The sequence below is a fragment of the Bidens hawaiensis genome, unplaced genomic scaffold, assembly GCF_021521415.1.
Source record: "Bidens hawaiensis isolate Kalapana, Puna unplaced genomic scaffold, B.hawaiensis_p1.1 tig00001236_1, whole genome shotgun sequence".
NCBI classification, from domain to species: domain Eukaryota; kingdom Viridiplantae; phylum Streptophyta; class Magnoliopsida; order Asterales; family Asteraceae; genus Bidens; species Bidens hawaiensis.
The window spans coordinates 3271252-3285573 of NW_027491070.1; the positions used below are offsets into that span (position 1 = coordinate 3271252).

The 14322-nt window shown below is 37.5% G+C and overlaps 1 protein-coding gene across 1 annotated transcript; it reads right to left on the minus strand.

Annotated features, from left to right (window-relative positions):
• Positions 1-2715: 2715 nt before the first annotated feature.
• Positions 2716-6270, minus strand: LOC143569310 (putative chlorophyll(ide) b reductase NYC1, chloroplastic). The gene is made up of 10 exons (XM_077055264.1): positions 5915-6270; positions 5160-5238; positions 4928-5063; positions 4458-4532; positions 4173-4368; positions 4023-4091; positions 3736-3875; positions 3535-3657; positions 3220-3412; positions 2716-3065 (listed from the first exon to the last, which is right to left on the minus strand). The coding sequence occupies exons 1-10, from the start codon at positions 6188-6190 to the stop codon at positions 2883-2885; spliced, it is 1470 nt and encodes a 489-aa protein (XP_076911379.1). The 5' UTR covers positions 6191-6270; the 3' UTR covers positions 2716-2882.
• Positions 6271-14322: the final 8052 nt, after the last annotated feature.

A 14322-nucleotide genomic window follows, 5' to 3' on the forward strand; every position in this document is an offset into this window, starting at 1 on the left:
CTTTTTTATAAAAACTTATTTGGTAATTAGATGTTTGATTAAAACTTTAAAAGTTCTTAATCTATATTGGTTAAAAAACAAAAATACAAGCGTTGTGGCGTTTCGTCGTCGATGTCTAACATGACGATATAGTTTTGTCATTTTGGTTTCTTTTATAGATTCATATGATATGCCTTAAAGTTGAAATTGTTTAATACATTTGTATCGTTATCTTTTTTTTGACGGTTCTTGATTAGTAGTATATGACGATTGATTAAAACCTCGTGGTTCTTTTGGGTTCAAAAACAACAAAACAAAATGATTAGTTGTGCACTGTTACACCGAGTCTAGCTTGACAATGTATTTTTGTCGTTCCTAGTTACCTTTATAGATCCATATGGTATGACTTAAATTGTTTTGGTAATTTCCGTAAATCTGTATCTTCTTGACATTTCTCGGGTGTTTTTCAATAAATTGTTATTAAAAATAGATGCCAAGGAAGAAATTTTACAAACATTTTTTCTAACAAATTTTACACACATTTTACAAACACGTATACTTTTAAAAGAATGACACATGGGTGTTCATCGGTTAGGCTATCGATTTATTTGATTTGCTCGGTTATGAGATATTTTACCCCTAATAAAAAAGCGAACCTAACCGAATTCAAAAAGGGTCTAATCGATCCGAATTCAATTCGGTTCGGTTTCGCTTAAAACCGAATAAATCGAATAAAGCCATATTAATCGAATTCATCCAAAAATACCATCTTTTTTTATGTTTGTCTTCCGGATTCAGACAACCGTTTGGGTTGCGTACTACATCAAAATATTCAAACAAACCCAACATAAAACATCCAAACTGATGAACCATTAAATAGTTTTAAACATTCAACCAGTCAGCCACAAAATTATCATTCTAAAACATCCAAAAAACAAAATTCAAAATATGCATATGGATATGGAGTATTGGACTACATATTAGACATGAGCTTAAAAAATATTTAGCCATATATACAAAGAATTAATATATTTCATATTTTAATCGATTAATTCGGTTAACCGAACTAATCAAACTAATTGCTTAAAAAAAACATAACCGAAAATCAAATTCTGAATTTGAATTCGGATTCGGTTTTTATGATTACGAATATGAATCGGTTTTTTTTCGATTTTCGATTTTTCTGAACACCCCTATATGTGGATGTTGTGGATAGGTAGAATTATAATACAATATTTTTATAATGGTGATGATAAAAAGTAAAAGAAAAAATGTAAAATATAATTTAAAACAACTAGCAGATGCTCATGTGAGCCCGCTAATATGGTTGGCTGGTTGCCATCGGGCTGGGATCATTTGCTTTTCATTTTTTTTTTAATATTTTACTTTTATGTTTTTTTTTTTAAATTTAATTAAGCACCCTATAATTGAGCTTATTACATGGGGGATATGATTGAGCAGGCGCGTGATATACGGGTCAACCAACGAGGAAGAATGTTTGACCGGTGTCCTATGTTTTCTCTTGATCCAACTCAAGATTTCCTTAATCAACTCGAAAGTTACTAAAAAAAAACATTAAAATTATTAGTCCCAGTGCCCCATGGGTATACCTTAACGCCCAATGCGTAAATACTGACTTGGCAAGGGTTAACAAGTGGCATATCACTCACTTCATGGGTTAAGGGACGTTAAATACAAGGTGTGTTAAAATATTAACGGACTTTAAATCCTTTACCACACACACAATAATTTAAGAATCAATTTTACATTATATGAAGAGAGTTAAAGGAGAGTGAAACAATTTCCTTATGATGAGGTGGTGTGAAATTTGAAAAACTATGTGGTGTAACGCCTACGCGGAGTTAATTAGTGTGAACGTATACCCCATGACCTTATAGGGAATATACCTAAACTCGCAAACAATGTCAAAACATATAGTCCTAATAAATATCCTTTTTTTTGTAACTAAGACTTTCTAATGTGTTAGGTCATTGCATTTTCCAATTTAGCTTTCTAATGTGTTAGGTCATTGCACTTTTCAATTTAGAGAGTCATGTTGTCATACTCTGGTCAAACTATGTTGTCTTAACCGTGCCCAAATTTAAAACATAAACCCTAAAAATGAAATTTGATTCAATTAAATGGGGAAATTTATCAATCCATTATAATTGGATTAGAGCTTATAATAGAGATGATCAACAAAACCGGTTCCTGGAACCGAACCGGTGGACCCGAACCAGACCCGAACCGGTTCCTACCCGTTTTTTGTAGGAACCGGACCCTATCTGATTCAACCCGATGATCCGTGACCAGTTCTTGCATTTCTGAGTGGGGGCGGGTAGGAACCGGAACCGAACCGGAACCGGTTCTGGAACCGGAACGGGTTCCTAACCGTTTTTTTGGCCGTTTTTTGACCGTTGGGGTCAAAAATAGCCGTTTTTTGACCGGTTACGGTACAGGAACCGGTTTAGGAACCGGTAAGAACCGGTTAGATAGGTTAGGGGTCCGAGGGTGGGAGAACCGGTTCGGTCCCTAACCGGTTCGAGCCTGGAACCGGTTTAAAAGGTGGTTTTGAATATAGGAACCGGTTAGGAACCGGTTCCGGTTCCTAGTCCCAAACCGTTTTGAACATCTCTAGCTTATAATCCAATGATGATAAACTACTTGCTTTTATCGATTACTTATTAAATCTATAACATGAGATTTCAAGTTCATTATATATTATTTACTAAATGCTTGGTACTGCCAAGAAAATTTTACATTTTACTATATTTTTTTCTTTACAATAACAACCATTGCAGATCATGATACTATAGAACAAAACATCCAATGTGGATCAAGAAACTGTTTTCTAGCAACATAATAATCTTGTAATGAAGAGTGTCATTTAAAGATGACAGTTTTTATGTGCCCGGTAGCGTGGTGGTGCCCGAGAGAATAATAAATGCACAAACTACAGAAAGTGAAAAAACCGACACCCAAGTGTTTTCCGTGTACATTTCCATCGCGTCTGTCATAGAAAAACGAGTTCGGCTCTCGGCCCAGTTTCTTAGCCTATCTGCTTCTGCTGCATATAATGCTCTTCCCTGAAATAAAATAGCTTTTAATAACCTTTTTATAAAGTTGAAAGCTTGAAATTTATTTTGGAAAAGTTTATTTTGGCTTTATTTTTTTACTACATATAAAAAAGTAAAAAGTTTGACTTTCCACCGAATAAAACGAGAAGTTTATGCGATTTACCTTGTCATCAAACCATCGTCCTCGTCTTAACCATGCAGTAACCAAAGCAAGTAAAATTCTTGGAGGAGTTAAATAATTAATCGCTTTTCCACTTCCTTTTACAACCCGCATTCGTGGGACCAATGTTCTTGCAACCGTCTCGGGTAACTCACATATTATGTTAAACATTTGTTTGTTTTGGATAGTAGACCCACTGCTCATAAAAGATTGTAAAAAAACAAATCTTTTTAGTAAACATTTTGCATTAAAACAATAATTTATCTTAAATCTCATAATTGTTATTTTATATATCAAAAAAATCCGTTTTTTTTTTACCTCAAGAGCAAGTCTGTGAGAACCATGCCTGGAGAAGCCGTATGAACTCCAACTTTAGACTTTCTGCATTCTTTTAGTAACGAAGATTGAAGTTGTCTAAGACCACATTTTGTTGACCCGTACCTGTAATATACAACGTATTAATTAAAGTAAACAACTGTCATCGGATAAAACTTGACATGTTACTTGATAAAAACTTACACAGCTGTCAAAGGTGTACTTGATCCACCCGAGCCAGCACCATCCATGTTAAAAATATGACCCGCTTTATGTTGTTTGCCCATGACGTGCATTGCTTCACGCGTGCAAAGGATGGACCCCACCAAGTTTGTAGACACGATCTATTCAAATAAAAAAAAATAACTTCATTTAAACTATAAAGTAATAAGAACATTATACGATACAAAACTGAATCAAGATAATAAAATATGCTTTCAAATTTTTATTTTTGTATTTCAATTACACTAATATCATAGGCAAACACGCACTTGTTGTATATCTTCATCGGTAAACTCCAACAATGGTCTGAAACCTTTGTTAGTCCCGGCATTATTAATCTGTAAAAAAAGATATAGTTAGTAATTAATCAAGAAAGTTATATAAATATAATTTTATATATATATATATATATATCTCACCCAAATGTCTATGGAACCAAGTTCATTAACAGCAAAATTGGCCAAATTTTTAACATCGTCAGGATCACAAACGTCACATGACGTGCCAACGACCTTCGCGTGAGCTAAGTTTTTCCTACTCGAGCTTGCTTCTTTTTCCACACCTTCTTGTAAGTTTTCTTCAAGTTCTTTAATAGTCATTTCAACAGATTTTTCACTGAGAAAAAAATATATAAATATCTAATAGTTTGTGTAAATAATGTCAATACGGAAACAAGTTTCATCGATTTAGAAGAAAAAAATTACCTTCTTGAAGCAATAACCACCCGATCTCCGGAAAGTAGGAATTCGCGAGCAAGAGCTTTTCCAAGCCCTCTAGTACTGCAACCAAACAATTATGAAGTTTTAATAATCAGCTTGATATGTCATTCTTTAAAAAGTTTTGACTTTTACGGTCAAACAATTAAAATCGAGCATTTACAATCATTCAATATAATATTTTTTCTCCCCCACTATTTTTTTGTGCATTAATTAACAAAACTAAAGATTTAAACTTTTATCGATTTAGACCATAACGAAAGACGGGTACCTTCTGGTTATGTGATTCTTATTCTTTGACTTTTAGGGTCAAACAATCAGAATTGAACAATTTAAATCATTCAACATGATACTTCATACTTTATATCAAACCAAGTAACCAACTATCTTTCATCTTGCATTAATAAAACTAAAGGTTTAAAATTGGATTAAATTAGAGCATAACAAAAGACGGGTACCTTCCGGTTATGACAACATTTCGAGGACCGGCTCGACTAACTTCATCTAAAACCATGTTTGAACCAATCATTGTTCCGATGATGATGCCACCAACCCAACTAAACCAAATCAAATCATTCATTTGACCATCTCCACCTTCAGTCAACATTTTAAGGGTTAATTAGTCAAAATATTGCTTAAAAATAAAATCTTTAGCAACTTAAAGTTTTGATCTTTTGATCATTAGCTAACCTGATATATTGAATCCAGTTAACAAGATCACTCCAGTGCTCATCATGGTCACAATATATCTCCCAACATGAAGAGCAATCTACACATGTTAAAAAAAAACATAATTAAACTTTAAAAAGAGTATTGCATAACATTATAAAGAATATTTTCAAAAAATCTAAAGAATATTTGCTAAAAAATCTAATTATAACACAATCTATACTACTATATCAACAAATAATTTCATACTTTAACAAGAAACCTAATTCTAAAAATTGAGTTTTAACATTTAAGCACAAATTATATTCATAAAACTAAAACATAAAAATTCAAACTTTAAACAATAATGAAGTTTGCAAAATCCCTAGTTATTATATACTAAGCATAAATGACCAACATCATAAAAAATATTTGCAAAAAAAACCTAATTATAACACAATCTATACTACTATTTCAACAACAAAAAAATCTTAAACTTTACCAAGAATCTTAATTCTAAAAATTGGGTATTAAGCAAAAACTTCATTAATAAAACAATTAAACATAAAAATTCAAACTTTAACCATTAATGAAGTTTGCAAAATCCCTAATTATAATAATACTTACTTTATTTTTATTTATTTAATTTTTAAATTGAGTTATAACTTATAAGCACAAACTAAATTCATAAAACAAATAACAATAATAATAATAATAATAATAATAATAATAATAATAATAATAATAATAATAAAGATTCAAACTTTAGCCATAAACAAAGAATAAAAAAAACAAACCTTTGCTAAATTCTCTTCCAACTTATCCATAGACTCTTTAGAAAAGATCAAAGATTTGACAGCACCCTGCAAACACTTCTTAATATTATTATTAAACCTCCCAATATTCTTTTTATCTTTTCCTTCATCTGTTGTTCTGAAAGACTTGCAAGGCTGCAAAATCACCCTCCGGCAAGAAAATGGTGGGAGTGGGTCCCACAAGACTGAGCTCCGGCAGAAACCCAGGTGGGGTAGTGGCAGTTGGGTGATCCTGTGGTGGAAGTTGGCCGGAATCATGAGTGGGTTTGCCGGAAAAACTTAAAATAATGTTTCTTGAAAATAATAGAGTGAATAAAGTGCAATGGTTGTGTGTCCAGGTTTTGTGGGGTTTAATTTAGATTTTTTTTTTTTATGAAATTGAGAATGAAAATATCTTAAAAGGATCTTACTAAGACAGAAGAAGGGATAAGTGTGATGACCACACGTTATAAAAACCTCATCTTGTTGCCACGTGGATCATGGGATTTTTACATGACTAGTTGGTTTAGGATGATATATTATTATCAAAACATTTTACACGTTCTTTGTATAAAATCATATGAGTAGACTTGGATCCTAATGCGGTGGCGAAGCTTGGACTCGAGCGTTGGGGAGGCCGAACTCAAAATGTATTACAAAAATCATAAACGAGGGGGACGGCTCAAATTTTTGGCCGAAAACGGGTACATTTAAACTACGTATAAAACTTTCGGGTGAAAAAACAGATACATTTACACTACTGCGAAAAAAAATAGGGAGTGTTCGGACGAAAACTAGTAAGTTTACACTAGGTATTAAATTTTCGGGCGAAAAAAGGATAAATTTACACTACTGCGAAAAAATAGGGAGGTCGGACGAAAACGAGTAAGTTTACACCACGTATTAAATTTTCGGGCGAAAAACGAATACATTTACACTACTGCGAAAAAAACAGGGAGGTTGGGCTCAAATTTTCGGGCGAAAACGAGTAAGTTTACACAACATATTAAATTTGTAGGCGAAAAACGGACATATTTACACTAGTGCGCAAAAAAACTGGGGGGCGAGGCCGCCCCTGGCCCTAATGAAACTTCGCCATTGTCCTAATGACAATGTTTGGATGGTGTGCATGATCATCTTTGACTAAGAACTTCTATAGCCATGCACAAGCAACAAATGTTAGCCCTGTTGTCCATGTGGTTAGACTCGGGCGTGAGAATAATCTCGGGCGCAAGAGTAAATATATTTGTATCAGAGCCAACTTAGGTATGGGGAAACCCGGACAACTGGTCGGAGCATTTTAATTTTTGGGAGCACATAATCCATTTAAGGTATTGAGCCCAAACCAAAATTAAAATAAAATAATAATAATGATAAATAATGAAGAGACTTGAGATGTCGAGTAGTGGCTAATTGAATTCCAAAAGCATTGAGAGGCCAATTCTTAAATTCTAATTGTGACCTCCGGGTCTTTTTATTGATACAATGTTAATGTCGTTTAGAAAAAAAAAGCTTATACATTTCTTTACTCGCTAGGGCCTATGGAGCCGAGGCATATAAATTGTCGGAGACGGCTCTAATATGTATATATAATATATTAGATGGAGTGTCTTTAGAGTGTCAATACATACAACAAGAGGATAATTAATAGATAACTGTAATGTGTTGTATGGTGGTTGTCCATTGTTTGGTTGCCTATTTAGAGTGTATGGTATTAACCTTTAGTCCAAACACCAATGCTTTGTCTGAAACCTTTGCGCACACGTTTGTTGTTTGATGTATGTGCCGTCTTTGTTTGTTGGAGCATTTTTGATATATGCCCCGTGAGCATGATGTATTGGAAGAGTCCGTATTGTTCAATATTCGCATGTTTTGTGCCCTCATATGCAAACGATGTTGAAATTCGTTGTAGTTTGGCTACATTGGCATCATCACTAACCGTTATTGCATTGTTCGCAGCAGGCGACGGCATAGAAAAATGCCATTAGCAAAGGGGACGGGATGGTGAGGGGATATCCGTGTTGCACTTAATTGGTTTGTTTTATTGATTTTTTTAAAGAAGAATGATAACTTCATATGTATCTTGGATTTTGTTAAAGTTTATGTAAACCCATAACTTTTTCAACAAGATAAGACCAAAAAGATATGATCAAAACCATAGGTATCATTGTGTAGTTAACTTTGAAATAAAAACAAAATAATTTTCAAACATTTTTTTGAGATCTTAATAGAGACTAAGTTGAGTGTTTATACTCATTTGGTAGATGATCAACTTGATCTGATTTTGTTACGTACGCATGTTATATTCATGTTACGTGTGTCACTTTGAAGCAAATAATAAGAAAACATACATAGATTACGTGGTACATTCGATTTTCAAGTGAAATTTGTCATTTTGAGATATTGCCAAGATACGAAGATCATTGATTGGATAATTGTAGTGGGCTAAAAACCGTAGTCTGGCTTGATAGTTCACGAATAAAAAGCCCAAATAAATATCAACTTGTAAATGGCTCGATAGCCCACGAACCTTTTATTAAGTTGAGTTTCATAAATATCAAAACAATATTACTAGAGGTACACAAAAAACCCGAACTCGGAACCGGACCCGAGAAAAAAACCCTGAACCAGCTTTTTTAATACCTGGGTTTTTAATATCCGAACCCGTACCCGACCCTACCCGTAGGGTACGGATAGGGTATGCATTTCGGCACTAAAACTCGAACCCGAACTGGGCCCGATTTGTACCTGGTAATACCCAAAAACCCGAACCGGTTCCATACCCGGAACCGGGTTTTTCGAATATCCGAAACTGGGTATTTCAAATACCCGATGTATACCCGAAAAATACCTTAAAAATACTTGAAAATTACCCCTAAAAAGTGCAACCTTTTAAAAAATCCAATCTATACCTGAAAAATACCCGGAAAAAAGCCTGAAAACCCCACAAATAGGGTTTTTTCAATACCCGAAAATAGGGTATTCAAATACCCGGTTTTAGCCCGGTTCTATACCCTACCCGAACCCGATGCATAGGGTATGATTTTTAGAGGCAATACCCGGACCCGAACCCTACCCGGTTTTTACCAATACCCGATTATACCCGAACCCGTTTCCATATCCGAACCCGAGTATTTGAAAAACCCGATTTATGCACCTCTAAATATTACTATTAAAGTATCAATTTATTATTACTTTGTTTTTATTATTATCACTGCTACTATTATTATAATTATTATTTTTATTTTGGTCATGCGGTGTAATTTACAAAGAAAAAAAAAACAAAAACTTAACAGTATAGTCGATGTAGGTTATGTGGCTGACAATTTTCTCACGATACTTATTTGAACACCATTTTAAGTATTAGTTAAAGATAAGTACTTTTTACGGTTAAACTAACATTTGAAAAATACATAGAGTAAATAACATGGTTATCTCAAGTGATCTTCGCATAATACATCTCGTGTTTGAAAAATAAAATGCCTAAGATCAAGAGAGCGCTGATATTTGTGGTAAAAAAAACTAAAAATATGATTTTTGACATCCTAGCTCTTGTATATTTGTATAATTAGTGATTCTTACCAAGTTAGTGAAGAATGTAATGGCCACCTCCCTTACCCACCACCTCCATCTCCGCCTCACAGCTCCACCGTAACCCACCATCGTAACCCTCCCTCTCCATCTCTGCCTCTCACCCACCACCGCCACTGTCGTTACCCCCCATCTCCACCTCACTGCTCCACCCTTATTTTGCCACCGTCATCACCTTTCTCGGTTTTTACTTATTGGGTCTTCTAGCATTTCATTTGCTGGGCGATTTGTTATGATTGGCTTTAATTTGGAGGTTTCGCTAGTAATGCACGCCAGGTGTTTGATTAAATGCCAACACCAAATTTTATTTTAATTTCCCTTGTTTCCAAAAACAAAAAAAGTTTTTAATTTCTTAAGTGATTTATGAGGGCCTGTGGTGGAGAGCCGGGCCCTAGCTCGGGCACGGGGATTAGGCGTTGCCCCTTTAAAAATTTTCATTTTTGCAAAGATGGTATCCCGGGGTACAAGGGGTACTCTAGGTTACTCATGCATTTACTGCGGGATCATTTCAATGTAAAGGAAAGGAGAGATCAGTTAAAGGAGCGTCTTGTTTCGGACTTGGAACTCTACAATGACGTTGTCGAAACCTTGCGTTTGCTTAAGAACTGGGTATGCGGGGAGTGCATGGCCCTGCATGCCTTGAATAGGCCTTGTCAGCATGGAAAAGAAGAGGTTAAATGCACCCCATGTGCAGGAGGCGACTTTGATTTTATTGTGGGGATCCCTCAACCCCGCGATCCGCAGGTGGAACTTGGGAGTGGTATGTCTGAGACGTTTGTGGTAGATGTCGCTCTCCTTGAGCGCATCTTCGCCATTCCTATTGCTACTGTCAAGAGTATCCCGCCCGCTTGGCTTTTGCCCAGGCCTTGTCAAGGGGGCTCCGTAAGAGTGTCGCATGGCTTTTGCCCAGGCCTTGTCAAGGGGGCTCCGTAAAGTGGTGGATGCTCGGGGGTCTATTGAGGCTTGGGTTAAACTTTTGTTGTTGCCTCGTTGCACGTTACGTGTTGTCAAACCGGCTACTAGGCAGGAACGAAGGTCCGGTAACAGGAAATCGCTTCAATGTAGCTCCTTTATGCGGGATTTGGCTGTTTGGAAAGATGGGGCAGGTTTAGAAGAGTTGGTGCTGCCGCTCATTGAACCTCCTGTGATGAGGGATTGCCAACATAAAGAAGATGGAGGAGGCAATATCAAGCAGTGCCTCCGGAAGGTAGTGGATGACCATTACACAGCGGCGATCAAAGTCCTGTGTTCATCCGAGGTCGCGCCTGCTGGGGGGGATACATTGAGAGCATTGATAGTGTTGTGGACCCCCCGACCATGCCCTCCGTCTTGCCATCGGAACCAGCCTTGCAGGTGGACGGTGATTGTGTGCTGGAATGTATTAAAACCTTCCCGAAAGGTACATCTTGCGGGAGGGATGGTTTGCGGGCCCAGCATATTTTAGACGCTTTCTGTGGCCAGGGGTCTCCAACCGCCTCCGGCCTCTTAAAGGCCATCACTGATGTTGTCAACTTGTGGCTTGGGGGGCTTTGTCCTAAAGTTCTAGCGGAGTTCATTGCTTCGGCACCGTTGACCTCCCCGTTGAAACCTGAAAATGGAAGTAGACCCATCCCTGTGGGGTCATTTGGAGAAGATTGGTGTCGAAAGTCGCTATGCGTAAAATAGGGAAAAAGGTGGCTGCTTATCTAGAGGATTTCCAATTTTGGGGTTGGGATCCCTAATGGGGCAGAAGCGGTATTGCATAGTGCTAACAGATTTTTGAGCGCGTTTCATTCTGACGGGTCCCTGGCTATGCTCACTGTTAATTTTTCTAACGCCTTCAACGAAGTGGATCGGACGACCATTCTCAGGGAAGTTAGCTGCATATGTCCATCCATCTTCCCATGGGTCCAGTTTTTATATGCACGTCCCGCCGGTTTATATGTGGGGATACTCATATTGGGGCTTTTACTGGAATGTAACAAGGGGACCCCCTTGGCCCTCTTCTTTTTGCGTTGGTCCTTCATCCGCTCATCCTTAGGGTGCAGGGGGCGTGTTCCTTGCCATTCCATGCTTGGTATTTATACGATGACACTATCATTGGTAAGTCTGAGGAGGTTGCTAGAGTGTTGGGCATTATTCGCTCAGAGGGGGCGTCTCTTAGGCTTAGACTTAATATTCGAAAAACAGAGATTTTTTGGCCGTCATGTGATGATTCGAAGAAAGTGCCGGGTTTATTCCTTGGCGAGATTAGCAGTCCTGTGACGGGAGTTAAACTCCTGGGGGGAGCGGTTAGTCGGGATGCAGGGTTTATTCGGTCTTTGGCAACTAAAAGAGCTTTGAGGGCGGTTGAACTTATGAAACGCCTGCCAGACCTGAGGACCCCCAAAGTGAGCTCCTTTTGTTGCGCTCGTGCATGGGGGTTGCTAAGTTAGTGTTTGGGCTCCGGACCTGTCAACCTGAACATGTCAAAGAGGCTGTAACATCCTACTTTCGGTTATATTAATAAAATAAAGTTCGTTAATTTTATAGCGGGTCGTTATCGGTTTAGTTGAATAGAACGAGATGGACTTGTGTTAGGTAAATGGATATGGGTTATGGACTTGGGTTATGGAGGAATGAAGGAAAGACCATGGGCTTAAGCCCATGATCAAAAATATATATACCCTTAATCCTCCATTTAATTCATTTACACATATCCCTTACACCATCCAAAACACACACTTAAGATTCTCTCTCTAGTTCTCTCTCTCTAAACCGATATCAAGAAGGAAACCGAGAACCGACCCGAGGTAATGATAGTATTTTATTGTTTGAGCTTAAATCCGTTATATATAATCATGAAACGACGAGCCGACACCGTTAAACCGTTTAAGTCATGAGATCCGGGTGGATTCGGGTATAAACTGAACCTATGATGAGCTTAGGAGTCACCCTAGCTCAGATCTGGATTGAACGGGACGACAAACGATGAAAAACGAGCTAAAACCCGTTTTTCCGGCGAAATCGCGTTTTTTCCGGCGGCTTTCCGGCAATGACGGCGCCGGAAAGGCGGCGCCGGAAAGTGGTACGAGGTTAAGGGGGAATGTCAGGGAATGTTCTGAAATTCCTGACCTAACCCTAGTTCGCTACAGGAATATAGCGAATTAAAGGTGATTCGCTAGCTAGTTCGTCCATGGGAACATAGCGAACTGATTACAGTTCGTGTTCAGTTCGTTAAGGGAAAGGGGTGACGAATCACCCTTGATTCGTTATGACCAGTTCGTTAAAGTAGATAACGAATTAAGATGTCCAATTCGCTACTTGGACTGGTTCGCTACATGGACTGATTCGTTAAGAGTCCAGTTCGTTAAAGGTTCCAATTCGTTACAAGAACCAGTTCGTCATGGTAAGTCAGTTCGTTAAGGATAAGTAACAAGTTAGAAGTTTAACAGAATGACAGAATGGTCCCTGGACTTAGAAAAGAATGATTTAATTATAAATAAACCCTTGAACTTTTAAGTAGCATATCATTCAATGATTCAAAATGCTAATGGAAAATGTGATAAGACAGTTAATGCTAAAGTTGTAAACTTGATGCTAAGACGAAGCTAACGAACCCATAAACCTGTGCGGCTTGATTAAATGAACCCTTAAACCTCGTATCGAACGTTTTTAAGCTTAAAGGTCCAAGCTTTATAGTATGTACGGGTTATATATGAACGAAAACGGTTAAGAAACGATAGTGGGTGATGTCGAGCCATAACAAGGGTATTAAAAATCGCAAGATGCTTGTTACGATTGATGAAAATCATCCCGTCGCTGGACAACTTTGCTGTAAGCAAGTTCGCCCGTAGACAACTTCACTGCAAGCAAGTTCGTCAGTCAAGTTCGCCCACTGACATGTTCGCTATTGGTTAAGTTCGCTTACGCGTATGTTCGCTTACATTTATGACCGCTTGCGAATACAGGAGAGTTAAAATAATAATTTAAAATCCTAATGAAAAATACGTTAAGACAGTTAATGGAAATAAAATTTTTCCAAGCTGACCTGGCAGCTTAACCCCAGCCAGGGGCTCTGACCCTTGGACCCCGCTAGAGGCTGCCGCCCCTAGAACCCCGCTGCCAGGGGCGCTGCCCCCGGACCCCCACTCGTTGAGGGGTAATAATTAAACTAGAAAGACGATATGTGTAGTGATAGTTATTGATACGTATAATTATTATACAGTTAGTCGCACACAGCCAAAGAAGGGGATAACCGTAAACGGTGAACGCAACCGCCTTGAGGTGAGTTTCTAGCCCCACTTCCTTGTTATGTTTTCGGGGCTGTGTGCATACTCGATGTGATAGTTAATACACTTATCTTAAGTGGTAAGTGTATGCCTTGTATGATTTATGTATGATGATTGTTTGACGGTGCGTGAACGATCTTCGGATATTGCATGTACCGTCAGGTGGTAGTTAAGATATGATTGATAAGTATGATGAAAGATAGGATGTATGTATGAATATATGATGTATGCATAATGTATGTATGTTATGATGATGGTACGTGAACGCTCTTCGGAGATTACACGTATTGTCAAGGAAAGTATGTATGAACAGGTACGGTACAGTTACACGAAACAAAGGGACCAGACCCTAATAATATCTGTGATGTTAGGGACCAGACCCTTATAATATCTGTGATGTTAGGGACCATACCCTTATAATATCTGTGAGGTTATAGGGCGAAAGGCTCTTTAAAACGTATGATTATGTATGTAAAGGAAGTATGAAGGTAAGAATGAAAGTATATGCACTTACGTGTGTATGTAAGAAAGTTAAGAGGTTAAGTATGAAATGTAAGAAGGTATTGTATG